The sequence below is a fragment of the Oncorhynchus kisutch genome, linkage group LG15 (genome assembly GCF_002021735.2).
Source record: "Oncorhynchus kisutch isolate 150728-3 linkage group LG15, Okis_V2, whole genome shotgun sequence".
NCBI classification, from domain to species: Eukaryota; Metazoa; Chordata; class Actinopteri; order Salmoniformes; family Salmonidae; genus Oncorhynchus; species Oncorhynchus kisutch.
Window position 1 is genome coordinate 73949752 of NC_034188.2, and position 19443 is coordinate 73969194.

At 44.4% G+C, this 19443-nt stretch overlaps 1 protein-coding gene and 1 pseudogene across 1 annotated transcript; both read right to left on the bottom strand.

Moving 5' to 3' along the window:
• Positions 1 to 3874: 3874 nt before the first annotated feature.
• Positions 3875 to 5796, bottom strand: LOC109906105 (potassium voltage-gated channel subfamily E member 4). The gene is made up of 2 exons (XM_020503763.2): positions 5686 to 5796; positions 3875 to 5539 (listed from the first exon to the last, which is right to left on the bottom strand). Exons 1-2 carry the CDS (start codon positions 5706 to 5708, stop codon positions 4969 to 4971), a joined length of 594 nt encoding a protein of 197 aa, XP_020359352.1. The 5' UTR covers positions 5709 to 5796; the 3' UTR covers positions 3875 to 4968.
• Positions 5797 to 6395: 599 nt separating this feature from the next.
• LOC109904877 (long-chain-fatty-acid--CoA ligase 3-like) overlaps positions 6396 to 19443 on the bottom strand; it is a 76689-nt pseudogene continuing 63641 nt past the window's right edge.

A 19443-nucleotide genomic window follows, 5' to 3' on the forward strand; every position in this document is an offset into this window, starting at 1 on the left:
CCTCTAGTGACTCCCCATCCCGGGTCCGGGAGCGTAATCATCGACTTACACTAATTAGTATAACGCCACGGACATAAATGTTACTAGAAAATATTCCTATTCATGAAAATCACAAGTGAAATATATTGAGACACTTTACAGCCAAAGCTAGACAAGCATTTGTGTAAGTTTATCGATAGCCTAGCATAGCATTTTGTCCAGCTAGCAGCAGGTAACTTGGTCACGGAAATCAGACAAGCAATCAAATTAAATTGTTTACCTTTGATGAGCTTCGAATGTTTTCACTCACGAGACTCCCAGTTAGATAGCCAATGTTCATTTTTTCCAAAAATATTATTTTTGCAGACAAAATTGCTCCGTTTGTTCTTCACGTTTGGCTGAGAAATCGACCCGGAAATTACGGTCATGAAAACCCCAAAAAATATTCCAAATTAGCTCCATAATATTGACAGAAACATAGCAAACGTTGTTTATAATCAATCTTCAACGTGTTTTTCAAATATCTATTCGATAATATATCCACCGGAACAATTGGTTTTTCAGTAGGACTGATTGGAAAAATGGCTACCTCTGTATTTTACGCGAGAATCACTCTGAGAGCCATCAGGTGACCACTTACACAATATAGCCGCTTACGGGTATTCTTCAACATAAATGCGTAAAACTACGTCTTAATGCTGTAGACACCTTGGGGAATACGTAGAAAAAGTAATCTGGTTGATAGCCCATTCACTGCTCAATAGGGACGCATTGGAATGCAGTGCTTTCAAAACATCAGGCACTTCCGGATTGGATTTTTCTCAGGCTTTCGTCTGCATTATCAGTTCTGTTATACTCACAGACAATATTTGTACAGTTTTGGAAACTTTAGAGTGTTTTCTATCCTAAGCTGTCAATTATATGCATATTCTAGCATCTTGTCCTGACAAAATATCCCATTTACTATGGGAACGTTATTTTTCCAAAAATGAAAATACTGGCTCCTAGTCACAACAGGTTTTAACAATGTCGACACTGTATTTCTAATCAATTTGATGTTATTTTAATAGCCAAGAAATGTGTTTTTCTTTCAAAAACAAGGACATTTCTAAGAGACCCCAAACTTTTGAACGGTAGTGTATATATATCATCAAATTGGCGAGGGCACTAGAACAGTCTGCAGCACTCGGCCTCACCCTATTAGAATCTGAAGTCAAATGTTTCCTGTTTGCTGATGATATGGTGCTTCTGTCCCCAACCAAGGAGAGCAGCACCTAGATCTTCTGCACAGATTCTGTCAGACCTGGGCCCTGACAGTAAATCTCAGTAAGACAAAAATAATGGTGTTACAAAAAAGGTCCAGTTCTCAGGACCACGAATACAAATTCCATCTAGACACCGTTGCCCAAGAGCACACAACAAAAGAATACATACCTCGGACTAAACATCAGCACCACAGGTAACTTCCACAAAGCTGTGAACGATCTGAGAGACAAGGTACAGTAAGAAGCACCTTCCTTCTATGCCATCAAAAGGAACATGAAATTCTACATCCCAATTAGGATCTGGCTAAAAATGCTGGAATCAGTTATAGAACCCATTGCCCTTTATGGTTGTGAGGTCTGGAGTCCGCACACCAACCAAGAATTCACAAAATGGGACAAACACCAAATTGAGATTCTGCATGCAGAATTCTGCAAAAATATCCCGTGTACAATGTATAACACCAAATAATGCATGTAGAGCAGAATTAGGTACCCACGAATTATACCAACGAATGATCAAAATCCAGAAAAGAGCTGTTAAATTCTACAACCACCTAAAAGGAAGCGATTCCCAAACCTTCCATAACAAATCCATCACCTGCAGAGAGATGAACCTGGAGAAGAACCACCTAAGCAAGCTGGTCCTTGATTTGATTTGCTCTTGAGAAAGGCCAAGAGAAGACAGGATATGAGGTGGAAACTGAGCTTCACTTCCTAACCTCCTGCCAAATGTATGGCCATATTACTAGAGACATATATTTCCCTCAGATTACACAGACCCTCAAAGAATTAAAAAACAAATATAATTTTGATAAACTCCCATATCTATTGGGTGAAATACCACACTGCGCCATCACAGCAGCAAGAGTTGTGACCTGTTATCACAAGAAAAGAGCAACCATTGAAGAACAAACACCATTGTAAATACAACCTATATTTACAGTTGAAGTCAGAAGTTTACATACACTTAGGTTGGAGTCATTAAAACTTGTTTTTTAACCACTCCACAAATTTCTTGTTAATTAACAAACTATAGTTTTGGCATGTTGGTTAGGACATCTACTTTGTGCATGACACAAGTCATTTTTCCAACAATTGCTTACAGACAGATTATTTCACTTATAATTCACTGTATCTCAATTCCAGTGGGTCAGAAGTTTACATACACTAAGTTGACTGTGCATTTAAACAGCTTGGAAAATTCCAGAAAATGATGTAATGGCTTCAGAATCTTTTGATAGGCTAATTGACATCATTTGAATCAATTGGTGGTGTACCTGTGGATGTATTTCAAGGCCTACCTTCAAATGCAGTGCCTCTTTACTTGACATCATGAGGAAATCAAAAGAAATCAGCCAAGACCTCAGAAAAAAATGGCAGACTTCCACAAGTCTGGTTCATCATTGGGAGCAATTTCCAAACACCTGAAGGTACCACGTTCATCTGTACAAACAATAGTACGCAAGTATAAACACCATGGAACCATGCAGCCGTCATACCGCTCAGGAAGGAGACACATTCTATCTCCTAGAGATGAACGTACTTTTGGTGCGAAAAGTGCAAATCAATCCCAGAACAAGAGCAAAGGACCTTGTGAAGATGCTGGAGGAAACAGGTACAAAAGTATCTATATCCAGAGTAAAACGAGTCCTATATCGACATAAGCTGATAGGCCGCTCAGCAACGAAGAGGCCACTACTCCAAAACCGCCATAAAAAAGCCAGACTACGGTTTGCAACTGCACATGAGGACAAAGATCGTACTTTTTGGAGAAATGTCCTCTGGTCTGATGAAACAAAAATAGAACTGTTTGGCCAAAGGAGGAAAAAGGGGGATGCTTGCAAGCCGAAGAAGACCATCCCAACAGTGAAGCACGAGGGTGGCAGCATCATGTTGTGGGGGTGCATTGCTGCAGGAGGGACTGGTGCACGTCACAAAATAGATGGCATCATGACGAAGGACAATTACGTGGATTTATTAAAGCAACATCTCAAGACATCAGTCAGGAAGTTAAAGCTTGGTCGCAAATGGGTCTTCCAAATGGACAATGACCCCAAGCATACTTCCAAAGTTGTGGAAAAATGGCTTAAAGACAACAAAGTCAAGGTATTGGAGTGGCCATCATAAACTCTGACCTCCATCCTGTAGAAAATTTGTGGGCAGAACTGAAAAAGCGTGTGCGAGCAAGGAGGCCTACAAACCTGACTCGGTTACACCGTGTCTGTCAGGAGAAATGGGATAAAATTCACCCAACTTATTGTGGGAAGCTTGTGGAAGGCTACCTGAAAGGTTTGACCCAAGTTAAACAATTTAAAGGCAATGCTACCAAATACTAATTGAGTATGTAAACTTCTGGTCCACTGGGAATGTGATGAAATAAATAAAAGCTGAACTAAAACATTCACTAGTATTATTCTGACATTTCACATTCTTAAAATAAAGTGGTGATCCTAACTGACCGAAGACAGAATTTTTACTAGGATTAAATGTCAGGAATTGTGAAAAACTGAGTTTAAATGTATTTGGCTAAGGTGTATGTAAACTTCTGACTTCAACTGTATATATATTTATTTTTCATTTGGTACTTTAACTATTTGCACATCATTACAACACTGTATATAGACATAATATGACATTTGAAATGTATTTTTATTTTGGAACTTGTGTAATGTTTATTGTTCATTACATTCTAATTAGCATCATAAAATACATTCCTTTTCTTTCACACTATTGTTCTGCCTCACTTTGGTTTGGCATGTTGTCAATGGAGTGAGTTGTGAGCATTATGGCCTGCAGCAGGGCTGATATGGTATGGTGTGTGGGTGGGTGCCTGGAGGGGGATGGGCTGTAGTAGCGTTGTCATCATAGCGATTGGGAGAAATCCCAGCATTCTTCATGATCGTTTCCCAGGACTCCTATCACATGGGAAGATCTCCAGTGGGTGGGATGGTTTGGCCTAATCTTACCGTATGATGACTTTTCAGATATAGGGTGCTGGTTCGAATCTCCGAGCCAACTAGGTGAAAGATCTGGCAATGTGCCCTTGAGCAAGGTACTTAACCCTGTTTTCTCCTTTAAGTGGCTCTGGATAAGAGTGTCTGCTAATTGTGCTAAATTATGTAATTGTAAATAATTCAAAATAAATAATCAGCTAACTGCCTGAAAAAATAGCTTCTTATTTTATAAATTAGTGTGTCAACACTTCAGAACAAATAAGACATGGCAAGGACAGTATGTTGTGTTGATTCTACTGAAATGACTGCTGTTCCCCAGCAACAGGTGGGGTAAAACTACTGCAGCACTGCCCCCTTTTGGAGAAAACTAGATATTGCAACAAAGTTTTTTTCAAAATAAAAACATGTATTTCCCAAGAAGAGTAAAGAAGAACCATATCTCTTAAACAGATCATTATTTTTCAACTGTTTTTTTTCTTCTCTTCAATTTACACAACAACCCCAAGTAAACCTACATAGACATTATGAACACTGCACAGTGAAATCATTAGGCTACATCTTAAGAGGATTTCGTTACAGAAAATATATTTCAAGTGGGTTCCAGGTACGTTTCAATACTCAGAACCGGATGGTTAGAGAGCTATTGTTCCATATGTCAAGCTAAACTTTATCAGTCTTTAACTTCTCCACGTATTTCCTATATGACGGAGAGGGATGGAAAGTCTACAGTTTTTTGCGTTTATTTCCCCTCTGATCATCTGTTCTGAGCGTCACAGTTCCTCTCCGAGTATCTGTATCTCTGCGGAGTCGTCGCTGTTGTCAGTAGAACTGCCCTTCAGGGTCTCGTCCGGTCCCTCCGCGGTCCCGCTGTCCGACTCCTCCTCGATGGCAAAGCGCGCGTCGGCGGAGGAGCACAGTGAACTGACACTGGTTTGTTCAATGGAGAACAGGGCGCAGGCCAGAGGGGAGCTCAGGACCCTTCCTTCATTGACATCCTGGCTCCCCGCGGAGAAGGGAAGCGATACCTGGAAGGAGGTCATGGTGATGCTGTGTTTCTTTTTCAGCGCGCCCCATTCCCGCTGCTCCTCCTCGTGCACCAGACGCGTAAAAACGTTCGACCTTCTCTTCTCCCGCCTTTTGGAGCGAACATAGCCCAGCATTATACCAACGAGGAAGACTCCATAGAAGGAGATTACTATGAAAATGTACACGTATGCGTTGCCATTGCTTTTGTCGGTTTGGGAAGCATCATTAGCCCTCTGCAGGAGAAGAACTTGGTGCGTTGTGAAGTTGTGTGACTTCTCCATCCTCAGTGGAGTTTGAGGTGGAATGAAAAGTTTCCTGTAAAAATAGATACATTACAGAGGTTATGATATTGTTTCTTCACCCACACTTTTACAAATGATATCCAAATGAAACTTGTATGAGACATAACTTAGTTAACAATGACCTATTGTTACTAATGATACACTACTTATCCAACTTACCGAGCAACAGAACGGTGGAACATGTGAACCCAGCAGTGTGATCCGTGTCCTCGTGGGAGGGTGCGCCTATCGAATGTAACAGGATATCCAAGTGCGTGGGAATATTTATATGGCGACCTTGGGACGTCACCAATCACGTGAGTGGACTGTAGTCGAGAGGCAAGTTTTGGCCCAATGTCAAATTACGGAGTGGACGCAAATTTCAGAGTGGCCTCTGCCCAGACAAAAATGTGACAAACTATGGTTATCAGATTTTGAAACCCTATGTTCCAATTCTGTTAAATTACTAAAAAAATACGTTGATTCTTAGTGGGCTATTACTACACATTCACCTACATGTTAAATGTTCATATTACAGACAATGAAACAGAATTTAACCACTTAATTAAGCAACAAATTGTCTTGGATAGTGCTAAAGGGAAGGGTTTGGAAATGTTTGCCTAAAATTACTAGGCAATGACAAATGACGATGGTAGGCACAATTGTTTAATTTGATTAGCCTGGTCCCTTTTGAGCTTATTTTCAAAGAGTTCATTCTTACAGCTCAAACAGAACTTTCTCACGCAGTCATCATCATCATCATCATCATCATCATTACCACCTAACGTGTGTCACCAATCACTGCTTTATTATGGGTCTAATTGTAATGGACGACATAATGGACAACAGCCTAATTTCTCAATTTGCACTCAAATAACGCAGGACAGCTCTGATAGACCAAACACAATCTTTATTTATTTCTACATGTAATCAATTCCAAGGCAAATTACTTATAAATACAATTGATGCACTTATGTTACAAGGCAGATTCCCCAGACAAACAGGGAGAGGATTTCCAAAACGGGTCTATATTATAAAGCTTCAATAGATTTAACATATTCATTTTTGAGTGATCACTGCCCCTCATATACTGTGTGTACAGTATACAGGAAAACATCCGAAATGCATGTTATTCTGGGTTACAGTAACACATACTGTCAAGAAACTATATATTTCATTACTGTGTACAGCATTGTTATTAAAATATTTCCTATATGTAGTTATCCACTTGAAATCACAAGAAAAGGCAACAGGTGTCATGTGTGGAATGATGTTCTACAGAGCAATGTTTGTACCATTTAGGTACGAGAGAGCGCGCGCGAGCGCACACACACACACACACACACACACACACACACACACACACACACACACACACACACACACACACACACACACACACACACACACACACACACACACACACACACACACACACACACACACACACACACACACACACACACACACACACACACACACACAAATAAATGCTGAAGCTGTGCTCTTAACTAAAATCTTTAAATTCTCAACTGTTGTACGGAAGTGTTTTGTGTGCATCTCTTCTTGCCGTCGGCCAAGTAATCCCACCTTAGTTTGGTCCAAATGTTATATTATCATATGGCATACTGTTTACTCCAAGCATGGCAGTGGTTCTAGAACGACAGCTCTTACATTAGTGAATGTGTGGTTCACGTAAGTGCACACCTATAACAGAGTACAAATATGTTTTCTACCACTGAAAGAAAATGGTATTCACCAATCTACATATTTCTTACAAACATTATGAGTTTATGACAAGAGTATTATTAATTGGCATTATCATAAATAATAACAATTGTATTAATGACAGAAATGGCAAGGGAATAGTTCTGAAATACATACACTACATGGGCAAAAGTATGTTGTCACCCCTTCAAATTAGTGGATTCGGCTATTTCAGCCACATATATATATTCAATTATAAAATTGAGCACACAGCCATGCGATCTCCATAGACAAACATTGGCAGTAGAATGGCCCAGCTCAGTGATTTTGAAAAGTGGCACCGTGATAGGTATGCCACCTTTCCAACAAGTCAGTTCGTCAAATATCTGGCCTGCTAGAGTTGCCAATGGTGGAGGAGGAATAATGGTCTGGGGCTGTTTTTCATGGTTCGGGTTAGGCCCCTTAGTTCCAGTGAAGGGAAATCTTAACGCTACAGCATACAATGACATTCTAGACCATTCTGTGGTTCCAATTTTGTGGCAACAGTTTGGGGAAGGCCCTTTCCTATTTCAGCATGACAATGCCCCTCTGCACAAGGCGAGGTCCATACAGAAATGGTTTGTCAAGAATGGTGTGGAAGAACTTGACTGGCCTGCACAGAGCCCATTGAACACCATTGTGGTGAATTGGTATGCCGACTACTAGCTAGGCCTAATCGCCCAACATCAGTTCCGACCTCAGTAATGGTCTTATGGCTGAATGGAAGCAAGTCCGAGCATTAATGTTCCAACATCTAGTGGAAAGCCTTCCAGCAAAGGGGGCAACCAACTCCATTTTAATGCCCATGATTTTGGAAAGAGATGTTCGACGAGCAGGTGTCCACATACTTTTGTCCACGTAGTGTATATTCACCTCAAAAGTTTTTTTTTCTAGGTGCAGAGACTCAACATTTCCCTGCCCTAGCCACAACACACATTTCCCCATGGGCACAATAAAGTCATTGTCTTAGTCTCTCGGAACCTTCTGTTGACTTTGTGCCTGTAGGATCAGATGGGCAGATGGGAATCTAATAGAAATCACAGTGCTAAAGCCTCACTAAGCAGGAGAATCAGGATCAACTAAACAGAACAACCACAACCGTCAAGAACAACCGTCAAGAAACGACGACAGCTAGTTGCTTCCTGCCCTGCAGGAAATAAGACTAGTCTCCGGGCAGAACTAGGTTCTGAAATAAACCAGAGAATAAGCAATTGAAAAACCTGGCTTCAGAAACAGGGCTGAGAAATAGCCAACGAGAAGCCCTGGATTTGGAACTTGTAGAGAGAATCAGCCAATGAGGACTCTAGACTAATGTGGACAGAATCACATAATTAAAGGAGAAAAACAAATAATTAAATAACAGCTATTAATTGCAATGTTAATGGTACTTACACTCTACAGGCTCTCATGGCTTAGCATTCCTGACACCCTCAGACAGAAGGGCATTGGTGTTAAAACAACGTTTTCCAACCAACCTGAGCTTGTGCTTCAATAACGGTGAACAACACTCACTAGTCATTTAGCAGACGATTTTATCCAGAGCGACTTAGTAGTAGTGAGTGCATACATTTTCATTGGTACTGGTTCCCTGTTGGAATCAAACCCACAATCCAGGCATATGCCATGCTGTACCAACTGAGCCACATGGGACCACGACCAGACATGAGCTCAACAGGCAACGGGAAATGTGCTGTTTCTCCTCCAGTTCTTGTCCTTGTCGCGCGCATGTACGCACACACACAGAGAGAGAGAGATCAACAGGCAACATGACCTTATCTGTCCTGTCTCACAACTCACATCTGGAGGAAAACAATCTCCAAAGAGGGCAAGAAGTGGAATGAACATGGGCAAGAAGTGGAATGAACATGGGCAAGAAGTGGAATGAACATGGGCAAGAAGTGGAATGAACATGGGCAAGAAGTGGAATGAACATGGAGATATTAGGGTGTTCCAACAACACTCTTTACTTACTCTCTCCTAACTAATCCTTCTCTCTAACAGTCTTCAGGGCTTTATTTATTGTCTATTGATTCACATTTTTAAGCAAAGCCATTTAATCGAATGAAGGAACAGTAGAAATATTGCAACACAGCCTCCTCTCTTTGATATCGCTATTTCTCTCCCTCTATCTTTCTCAATTTGTTTCTCTATTTCTCTCCCTCTATCTTTCTCAATCTGTTTATCTATTTCTCTCCCTCTATCTTTCTCAATCTGTTTCTCTATTTCTCTCCCTCTATCTTTCTCAATCTGTTTCTCTACCTATTTCTCTCCCTCTATCTTTTTTTGGTCTCATTAGAACAAAGTAGATTCAAGTAAATTGAGTGCTTCTGGGGGCTCATCCGGGATGGGGGTCTGGTGGGGATAGGAAGATGGAGCTAAAAGCTTGGAGGCTTGAGGCAGATGCTGGATCTGTGCATGGAGAGGTTCTGGTCTGGTCTGGTCCTACTTCCCGCCGTACATTCTCTCGATGTCGTCCTGGTACTTACTCTTCAGCTGCTGGCGTTTGAGCTTGAAGGCGTCGGTCACCAGGCCCGTCTCGGGGGTCCAGGGGTCGGGGCTCAGACGGATCTTACGGGGGATCTCAAACCGCTCCAGCTGGGCTGCACAGGCAGACAAGAAGAAGAAATGCATCACAACTCCAGTCAGAGGTGGAACCGAAGAAATCACCAAAAGGAATGGATGACAAAAGTAGAGCTTCAAACGGACTTTAACGTGTATCTACTACGACCACTTCCATCTACTGCATAACCGCCCTCAACCGCCCATCTACTGCATCTCCTCTGTCTCCAAGGTGTGATGACCCTTGACCTCTCACCTGATAGGGCAGCCTCAGTGATGACCTGCAGGACCACCCCCTCCATGGCAGCATTGTTACACAGCTCCTCCCACGAGCCCCGGATACAATACTGCTCCGCTAGCGACAGCAGATGCTTCTGATTGGGCACCACAAAGCCAATCACGTACATCTCTTCACTGAAGAGAGATAACGGTTAAGAAGACACCACCATGTCTCTGTGTTTTTACATAGACTGATTCATACACACACACCTGTTGGCGTAGGCACAGATGTTGTCTATAAGGGGGCAGTTCTTCAGCATGGCCTCCACCTTCCCCAGAGACACATATTCTCCTGCCTGGAGCTTAACCAGGTCCTTCTTACGATCTGTAGACACAGAGACACACTGTCACACTGTATGTGTGTGTTTGTGGGGGGGGGGGGGGTAAAAAGCACATTTTCCATTGCACAGCAAATCTTTACAGACAGATATAGACAACGGAGAGCATTAGGATTTCTGTCAGTCTAAAGTAAACACAACTCAAGAGGAATTCTCAGAAGTGAGGTGGAATTGAGAAATAGTTGTTCTTGGGAGCTGTCCTGCTAGACTGATAGATGAACGTAGGGGCATAGGTTATTTAGATGGGTTTCAGTGGTTTTGGCATGACGTTGATGCGGTGTGCTGACGTAGGTGGTACCAGGGAGTTTTTTTTTACATGGTACTGTATATGGACATCAGAGGAGGCTGGTGGGAGGAGCTAGAGGAGGACGGGCTTATTATAATGGCTGGAATGGAATCAATGGAATGGTGCCAAACACATCAAACACAACGTGTTTGACTCTGTTGCATTGATTCCATTCCAGCCATTACAATGAGCCCATCCTCTTATAGCTCCTCCCACCAGCCTCCTTTTGATGGACATGCCCAAAAGTAAATGTTTATCTTAGCAAATATGAACTTGGGTGCATAACCATGGTGAAGGGGAAGACTTTGGAATAGAGTAGAAGTCTCTTTATTCAGAAAGCGAGAATGAGGACATGCAGTTAGAGGTGTTATAGCCCTGCTCCTCACCAATGATCTTGAGGCATCCATCAGGATGGACCTCTCCTATGTCTCCCGTACAGAACCAGCGCTGGCCGTTGTCGTCCACAAAGAAGTCCTGGTTCTTGGCCTCATTCTTGTAGTAACCCATGGTTACGTTGGGCCCGCCAATCAGGATCTCACCTTGTGGGTTGGGTGTGTCTGTGCTGTGGTAGCCACCTGGAGGACAGAGCAGGGGAGGAAATAAAGACCAATAGACATCAGCAGAGTAGACGGACACAGAAATATAGAGAGTAGAGTGTACTGTTAATACAGAAGAAACACTGAGTGGATAAAATGCAGACAGCATGTCCTATTTCTGAGGTCCAAACTAGGATAGAATAAACTCGATTAGATAAAACGATTAGCACAGAATAGACCATGTACAGTCGCTTCAGAAAGTATTCACACCTTTGACTTATTCCACATTTTGTTGTGTTACAGTGTGAATTTGGATTTAAAAGGATAAAATAGACGTTGTGTCACTGACCTACACACAATACCCCATAATGTCAACAGTTTTTTTAAACATTTTTACAAATTAATAAAAAATGAAGAGCTGAAATGTCTTGAGTCAATAAGTATTCAACCCCTTTGTTATGGCAATCCTAAATAAGTTATGGAGTAAAAATGTGCATAACAAGTCACATAATGAGTTGCACGGACTCTCTGTGTGCAATAATAGTGTTTAACATGATTTTTGAAAGACTACCTCTCTGTATGCATTCTGTTTGCAAAAAGGCACTTAAGTAATAATGTGGCAAAGACATTATGTTTGGGGCAAATCCAACACAACACAACACTGAGTACCACTATTCATATTTTCAAGCATGTTGGTGGCTGCATCATGTTATGGGTATGCTTGTCATTGGCAAGGACTAGGGAGTTTTTTAGGATAAAAATAAATGGAACAGCGCAAGCACAGGCAAAATCCTTGAGGAAAACCTGGTTCAGTCTGCTTTCCAACAGACACTGGGAGAGAAATTCACATTTTAGCAGGACAATAACATAAAACACAAGGCCAAATATACACTGGAGTTGCTTACCAAGACAACATTGAATGTTCCTGAGTGGCCTAGTTACAGTTTTGACATAAATCTATGGCAAGACTTGAAAATGGCGGTCTAGCAATTATCAACAATCACATTTTTAAAAGAATAATGTGCAAATATTGTACAATCCAGGTGTACAAAGTTCTCAGAGACTTATGAAAGGTGATTCTAACATCTATTGACTCAGGGGTTTGAATATCTATGTAATTACATTTCCACTTTGACATTAGAGTATTTTGCATAGATCGTTGACAAACAGTGACAAATACATTTTAATCCCACCTTGTAAGTGAAGGGGTGTGAATACTTTCTGAAGGCACTGTATGATGGAAAACTATACAGAGGAAAGAGTTGTGTTCTGAATGACTTCCTTACAAGGTCATGGTGCAGTTGAAATATGAAAGATGGATTTTTCCCCTAAAACGCTGTCCATCTCTCACACTGACTAGGGCGTGTGTGTAAATAACGTGGGATGGATCGGTAAACTATATGACATTGTTTTCATAAGTGTGTGTGTGGATAAAGAGACCCAGGGGTCCTCCTCCCTGTCTTTCTGTGTCACTCACCCTCCATCCAATCCTTGAGCTTGATTTCAGAACAAATGAGCGGTCCTCCAACTCGCCCTGTGCTGTAGTCCCACACTGGAAAGCAGACACACGCACACGCACAAAAACGCACACACATCGTCATCCCAAGCTTCAGTGACTGACAACTGTATAATACACAGTTGCACTGTTATGCTGAATGCTCCCCATCTGTTACCGTGGTAACCTAACCAAACCATAGTAGCCCTGCCAGGGCCCTGCACTCTCTACTGTCTCTAAGGGATGACAAAACGGAACTAATAGTTATGCAATGGATCACTGCTGACTGCAGTTTTTACTGCATTGGGGAGAAATAATGGATATTTCCATGACTTTCAGAACTCTACTCCCCCATCCCTCTGTATCCACTACAGTCTCTCCTCCTCCCTACCCTATCCCTCTGTATCCACTACAGTCTCTCCTCCCTACCCTACCCCATCCCTCTGTATCCACTACAGTCTCTCCTCCCTACCCTACCCCATCCCTCTGTATCCACTACAGTCTCTCCTCCCTACCCTACCCCATCCCTCTATATCTACTAGTCTCTCCTCCCCCTACCCTATCCCATCCCTCTATATCCACTACAGTCTCTCCTCCTCCCTACCCTATCCCATCCCTCTGTATCTACTACAGTCTCTCCTCCTCCCTACCCTATCCTTCTGTATCCACTACAGTCTCTCCTCCCTACCCTACCCCATCCCTCTGTATCCACTACAGTCTCTCCTCCCTACCCTACCCCATCCCTCTGTATCCACTACAGTCTCTCCTCCCTACCCTACCCCATCCCTCTATATCTACTAGTCTCTCCTCCCCCTACCCTATCCCATCCCTCTATATCCACTACAGTCTCTCCTCCTCCCTACCCTATCCCATCCCTCTGTATCTACTACAGTCTCTCCTCCTCCCTACCCTACCCCATCCCTCTGTATCTACTACAGTCTCTCCTTCTCCCTACCTCATCCCTCTATATCTACTACAGTCTCTCCTCCCCCTACCCTATCCCTCTGTATCCACTACAGTCTCTCCTCCCCCTACCCTATCCCCCTGTATCCACAAGAGTCTCTCCTCCCTCCTACCCTATCCCATCCCTCTGTACCCACTACAGTCTCTCCTCCCCCTACCCTATCACATCCCTCTATATCTACTACAGTCTCTCCTCCTCCCTACCCTACCCCATCCCTCTGTATCCACTACAGTCTCTCCTCCTCCCTACCCCATCCCTCTGTATCCACTACAGTCTCTCCTCCCCCTACCCCATCCCTCTGTATCCACTACAGTCTCTCCTCCTCCCTACCCCATCCCTCTGTATCCACTACAGTCTCTCCTCCCCCTACCCTATCCCTCTGTATCCACTACAGTCTCTCCTCCCCCTACCCTATCCCCCTGTATCCACTACAGTCTCTCCTCCCTCCTACCCAATCCCACACCTCTGTATCCACAAGAGTCTCTCCTCCCTCCTACCCTATCCCACACCTCTGTATCCACAAGAGTCTCTCCTCCCTCCTACCCTATCCCATCCCTCTGTATCCACAAGAGTCTCTCCTCCCTCCTACCCTATCCCATCCCTCTATATCTACTACAGTCTCTCCTCCCCCTACCCTATCCCATCCCTCTGTACCCACTACAGTCTCTCCTCCCCTCTACCCTATCCCATCCCTCTGTATTGACTGCAGTCTCTCCTCCCTCCTACCCCATTCCTCTGTATCCACTACAGTCTCTCCTCCCTCCTACCCCATCCCTCTGTATCTACTACAGTCTCTCCTCTCCCCTAACCCATCCCTCTGTATCTACTACAGTCTCTCCTCTCCCCTAACCCATCCCTCTGTATCTACTACAGTCTCTCCTCCCTCCTACCCTATCCCTCTGTATCTACTACAGTCTCTCCTCCCTCCTACCCCATCCCTCTGTATCTACTACAGTCTCTCCTCCCTCCTACCCCATCCCTCTGTCCCTCTGTATCTACTACAGTCTCTCCTCCCTCCTACCCCATCCCTCTGTATCTACTACAGTCTCTCCTCCCTCCTACCCCATCCCTCTGTATCTACTACAGTCTCTCCTCTCCCCTACCCTATCCCTCTGTATCTACTACAGTCTCTCCTCTCCCCTACCCTATCCCTCTGTATCTACTACAGTCTCTCCTCCCTCCTACCCCATCCCTCTGTATCTACTACAGTCTCTCCTCTCCCCTACCCTATCCCTCTGTATCTACTACAGTCTCTCCTCCCTCCTACCCCATCCCTCTGTATCTACTACAGTCTCTCCTCTCCCCTAACCTATCCCTCTGTATCTACTACAGTCTCTCCTCTCCCCTACCCTATCCCTCTGTATCTACTACAGTCTCTCCTCCCTCCTACCCTATCCCATCCCTCTGTATCTACTACAGTCTCTCCTCTCCCGTAACCCATCCCTCTGTATCTACTACAGTCTCTCCTCCCTCCTACCCTATCCCTCTGTATCTACTACAGTCTCTCCTCCCTCCTACCCCATCCCTCTGTATCTACTACAGTCTCTCCTCTCCCCTACCCTATCCCTCTGTATCTACTACAGTCTCTCCTCCCTCCTACCCCATCCCTCTGTATCTACTACAGTCTCTCCTCTCCCCTACCCTATCCCTCTGTATCTACTACAGTCTCTCCTCCCTCCTACCCTATCCCTCTGTATCTACTACAGTCTCTCCTCCCTCCTACCCCATCCCTCTGTATCTACTACAGTCTCTCCTCCCTCCTACCCTATCCCTCTGTATCTACTACAGTCTCTCCTCCCTCCTACCCCATCCCTCTGTATCTACTACAGTCTCTCCTCTCCCCTACCCTATCCCTCTGTATCCACTACAGTATCTCCTCTCCCCTAACCCATCCCTCTGTATCCACTACAGTCTCTCCTCCCTCCTACCCTATCCCATCCCTCTGTATCCACTACAGTCTCTCCTCCCTCCTACCCTATCCCATCCCTCTGTATCTACTACAGTCTCTCCTCCCTCCTACCCCATCCCTCTGTATCTACTACAGTCTCTCCTCTCCCCTACCCTATCCCTCTGTATCTACTACAGTCTCTCCTCCCTCCTACCCCATCCCTCTGTATCTACTACAGTCTCTCCTCTCCCCTAACCTATCCCTCTGTATCTACTACAGTCTCTCCTCTCCCCTACCCTATCCCTCTGTATCTACTACAGTCTCTCCTCCCTCCTACCCTATCCCATCCCTCTGTATCTACTACAGTCTCTCCTCTCCCGTAACCCATCCCTCTGTATCTACTACAGTCTCTCCTCCCTCCTACCCTATCCCTCTGTATCTACTACAGTCTCTCCTCCCTCCTACCCCATCCCTCTGTATCTACTACAGTCTCTCCTCTCCCCTACCCTATCCCTCTGTATCTACTACAGTCTCTCCTCCCTCCTACCCTATCCCTCTGTATCTACTACAGTCTCTCCTCCCTCCTACCCCATCCCTCTGTATCTACTACAGTCTCTCCTCCCTCCTACCCTATCCCTCTGTATCTACTACAGTCTCTCCTCCCTCCTACCCCATCCCTCTGTATCTACTACAGTCTCTCCTCTCCCCTACCCTATCCCTCTGTATCCACTACAGTATCTCCTCTCCCCTAACCCATCCCTCTGTATCCACTACAGTCTCTCCTCCCTCCTACCCTATCCCATCCCTCTGTATCCACTACAGTCTCTCCTCCCTCCTACCCTATCCCATCCCTCTGTATCCACTACATTCACTCTCTCTTACTCTCGCTGATGGTGCCAGCGCCGCAGGTCTCGGTGAGGCCGTAGCCCTGGCCCACGGGGCAACAGAAGCACACGTTCATGAAGCGCTGGGTGGCGGCAGAGAGGGGTGCCCCGCCCGACAGCAGCACCCTGGTCTTCCCCCCCAAGAGGGACCGAACCTTCTTAAAAAACAGGCTGGAGGGGATTGGGGTGGGGAGGGGGGGAGGGGGCGCAGATCAATTCATCTGCAAGGAAATTCATGTTTACACTTCCTGGATCAACATCATTATGTTATTTGTTTTTGGATTAGGTTTTGTGTGTGTAATAGATATTATGTGTATATGTAAGGATGTGTGTGTGTGTGTGTGTGTGTGTGTGTGTGTGTGTGTGTGTGTGTGTGTGTGTGTGTGTGTGTGTGTGTGTGTGTGTGTGTGTGTGTGTGTGTGTGTGTGTGTGTGTGTGTGTGTGTGTGTGTGTACTGTAGTAGACTGACGTACTTGTCACACAGTGGCGTGCTGCGTCCTTGGGAGAGCTGCTCCAGCTTGTAGTTGTAGGCCAGAGTGAACAGAGTCCTCTGAGCACTGCTCATCTCCTCCACCTTGGTCATCACATTCTTATAGATACGATCCATAATCTCCTGTAGCACACACAGAGAGAGAGAGAGAGAGAGAGAGAGAGAGAGAGAGAGAGAGAGAGAGAGAGAGAGAGAGAGAGAGAGAGAGAGAGAGAGAGAGAGAGAGAGAGAGAGAGAGAGAGAGAGAGAGAGAGAGAGAGAGAGAGCGAGAGAGAGAGAGAGAAAAGAGGGGAGGAATTGGGAGATGGTGAGCAGAGACACATAAAGAGATAAATAAAGAGGGGGAGTTGAGTTGGATGTATACGAGAGGGTAGAAAATAGGGGGAGATGGAGAATTAGAGACAGGGACAGAAAGAGGAGGGGAAATAAGAAGAGGGTGGTGGGTGTTCTGTTCAATAAGTTCTGGATCTGTCTGTATGTGGCGCAGACAGGCCCAGACAGCAGATCCCTGACACGTCTCTGTCAGGAGGTCCAGTTCTGAGGAGCTATGTGAGCACAGAGATAACACATGGAGGGAGTGACATCAGCCAGTGTATCTTCTCTATCTGCCCAGCAGAGACTCCGTGTCCTGGGTATGAAACAAGACCAAGTCCCAGACAAACCATTTCAATATTAGAGGTCTAAATTCAATAAATTCTGTAAAGATGCTCACAGATTCAGCAACTAGTAAAGCAATCAGAATATACTGTGGTGTATTGGGGAAAAATCTGGTCAATATGAAACATATTCAGTGTTCCAGTAAACAATTGAATGGGAATGCCCAACCCTCCTGTGGGCATGGAAAACAGTGACCTCATCACTCCCAGAGAGATTGACATAGAGAGAAGGAGAGGAACCACTAAGTCATTCAGTCGTCCAGTTAGTTGTTCTCGGATCTCAGATCCCACTCTGCAGGAGATGGGAGTGATGCTATAATGTCTTAAAGATGGCACCATGTCCGTGTGTGTGTGTGTGGACGTGTTTAACTATTCTTGTGGGGACTTAGTAAACAAACAAAAATTTGACCAACTGGAGATATTTTGTTAGTCCCCACAAGGTCAAATGCTATTTCTAGGGGATTAGGGTTAAGGTTAGAATTAGTGTTAGGGTTAGAATTACGTTAAGGGTCAGGGTTAGGAGCTAGGTTTTGGTTTAAGGTTAGGTTTTTGGGTTAATGTTAGGGTAAGAGTACGGGTTAGGGATAGGTTTAGGGGTCAGGGAAAATAGGATTTTGTATGGGAGTGAATTGTGTGTCCCCACAAGGTTAGCTGTACACGACTGTGTGTATGTGTGTGTGTGTATGTGTGTGTGTGTGTGACTTAGCACTGTCTGTTTCTTATTGACATGGTGACTGTAGGGAGAGTTTGTCCAACCCCACTAAAACCCAGAACACTTCGTTATTAAATTAATCAGTGAGTTCCAAAACTGGGCTCCAAGTTTGAATGGAGTAAAGGGCACAAACAACAAACAATAAAAACCAGCTGGTGGGTGTGAGAGTCTGTGTTTGTGTGCATGTTAGATAAATGAGTGAGAGAGGAAGTTGATGTGGGACACATGCAGCCTGGTGTCACAGAGGAAACTACACACTGTGAGCGGTGTGTGTGTGTGTGTGTGTGTGTGTGAGTGAGTGTGTGTTTGTCTATGACGGAGAAAACCACACAGGGCTTTCTCACGTTCTGTTTACAGCTGTGAATGGTTCCAGACATTGGGGCCCTCTGACCTGTGTCCCCTGACTCCTAGCATCCTCATGGGGGAACACACAGATGAAGAGATGCATGGGGTCTCACAGAAAGAGAGAGAGACAGACAGAGAGAGAGAAATAAATAGAGAGAGAGAGAGAAATAAATAGAGAGAGAGAGAGGCAGACAGAGAGAGAGAGAGAGAGAGACAAAGAGAGAATTAAAGACAGAGACAGAGAGAGAGAGACAAAAAGACAGAGAGAGAGCGGGAGAGAGAGAGAGAGAGAGAGAGAGAGAGAGAGAGAGAGAGAGAGAGAGAGAGAGAGAGAGAGAGAGATAAATAAATAGAGAGAGAGAGGCAGACAGAGAGAGACAAAGACAGAGAGAGAGACAAAGAGAGAATTAAAGACAGAGAGAGAGAGACAAAGAGAGAATTAAAGACAGAGAGAGGGAGAGAGAGAGAGAGAGAGTGAGAGACAGAGACAAAGAGAGAGAGCGGGAGAGAGACAGAGAGAGAGAGAGAGAGAGAGAAATAAATAGAGAGAGAGACAAAGAGACAGAGAGAGAGAGAGAGAGAGAGAGAGAGCAGGAACCATACTTCATCAAAGAAATTGGAAATACAGACATTGTCATCCTACAAGAAACGGGGCGGCAGGGTAGCCTAGTGGTTAGAGCGTTGGACTAGTAACCAAAAGGTTGCAAGTTCAAATCCCCGAGCTGACAAGGTACAAATCTGTCGTTCTGCCCCTGAACAG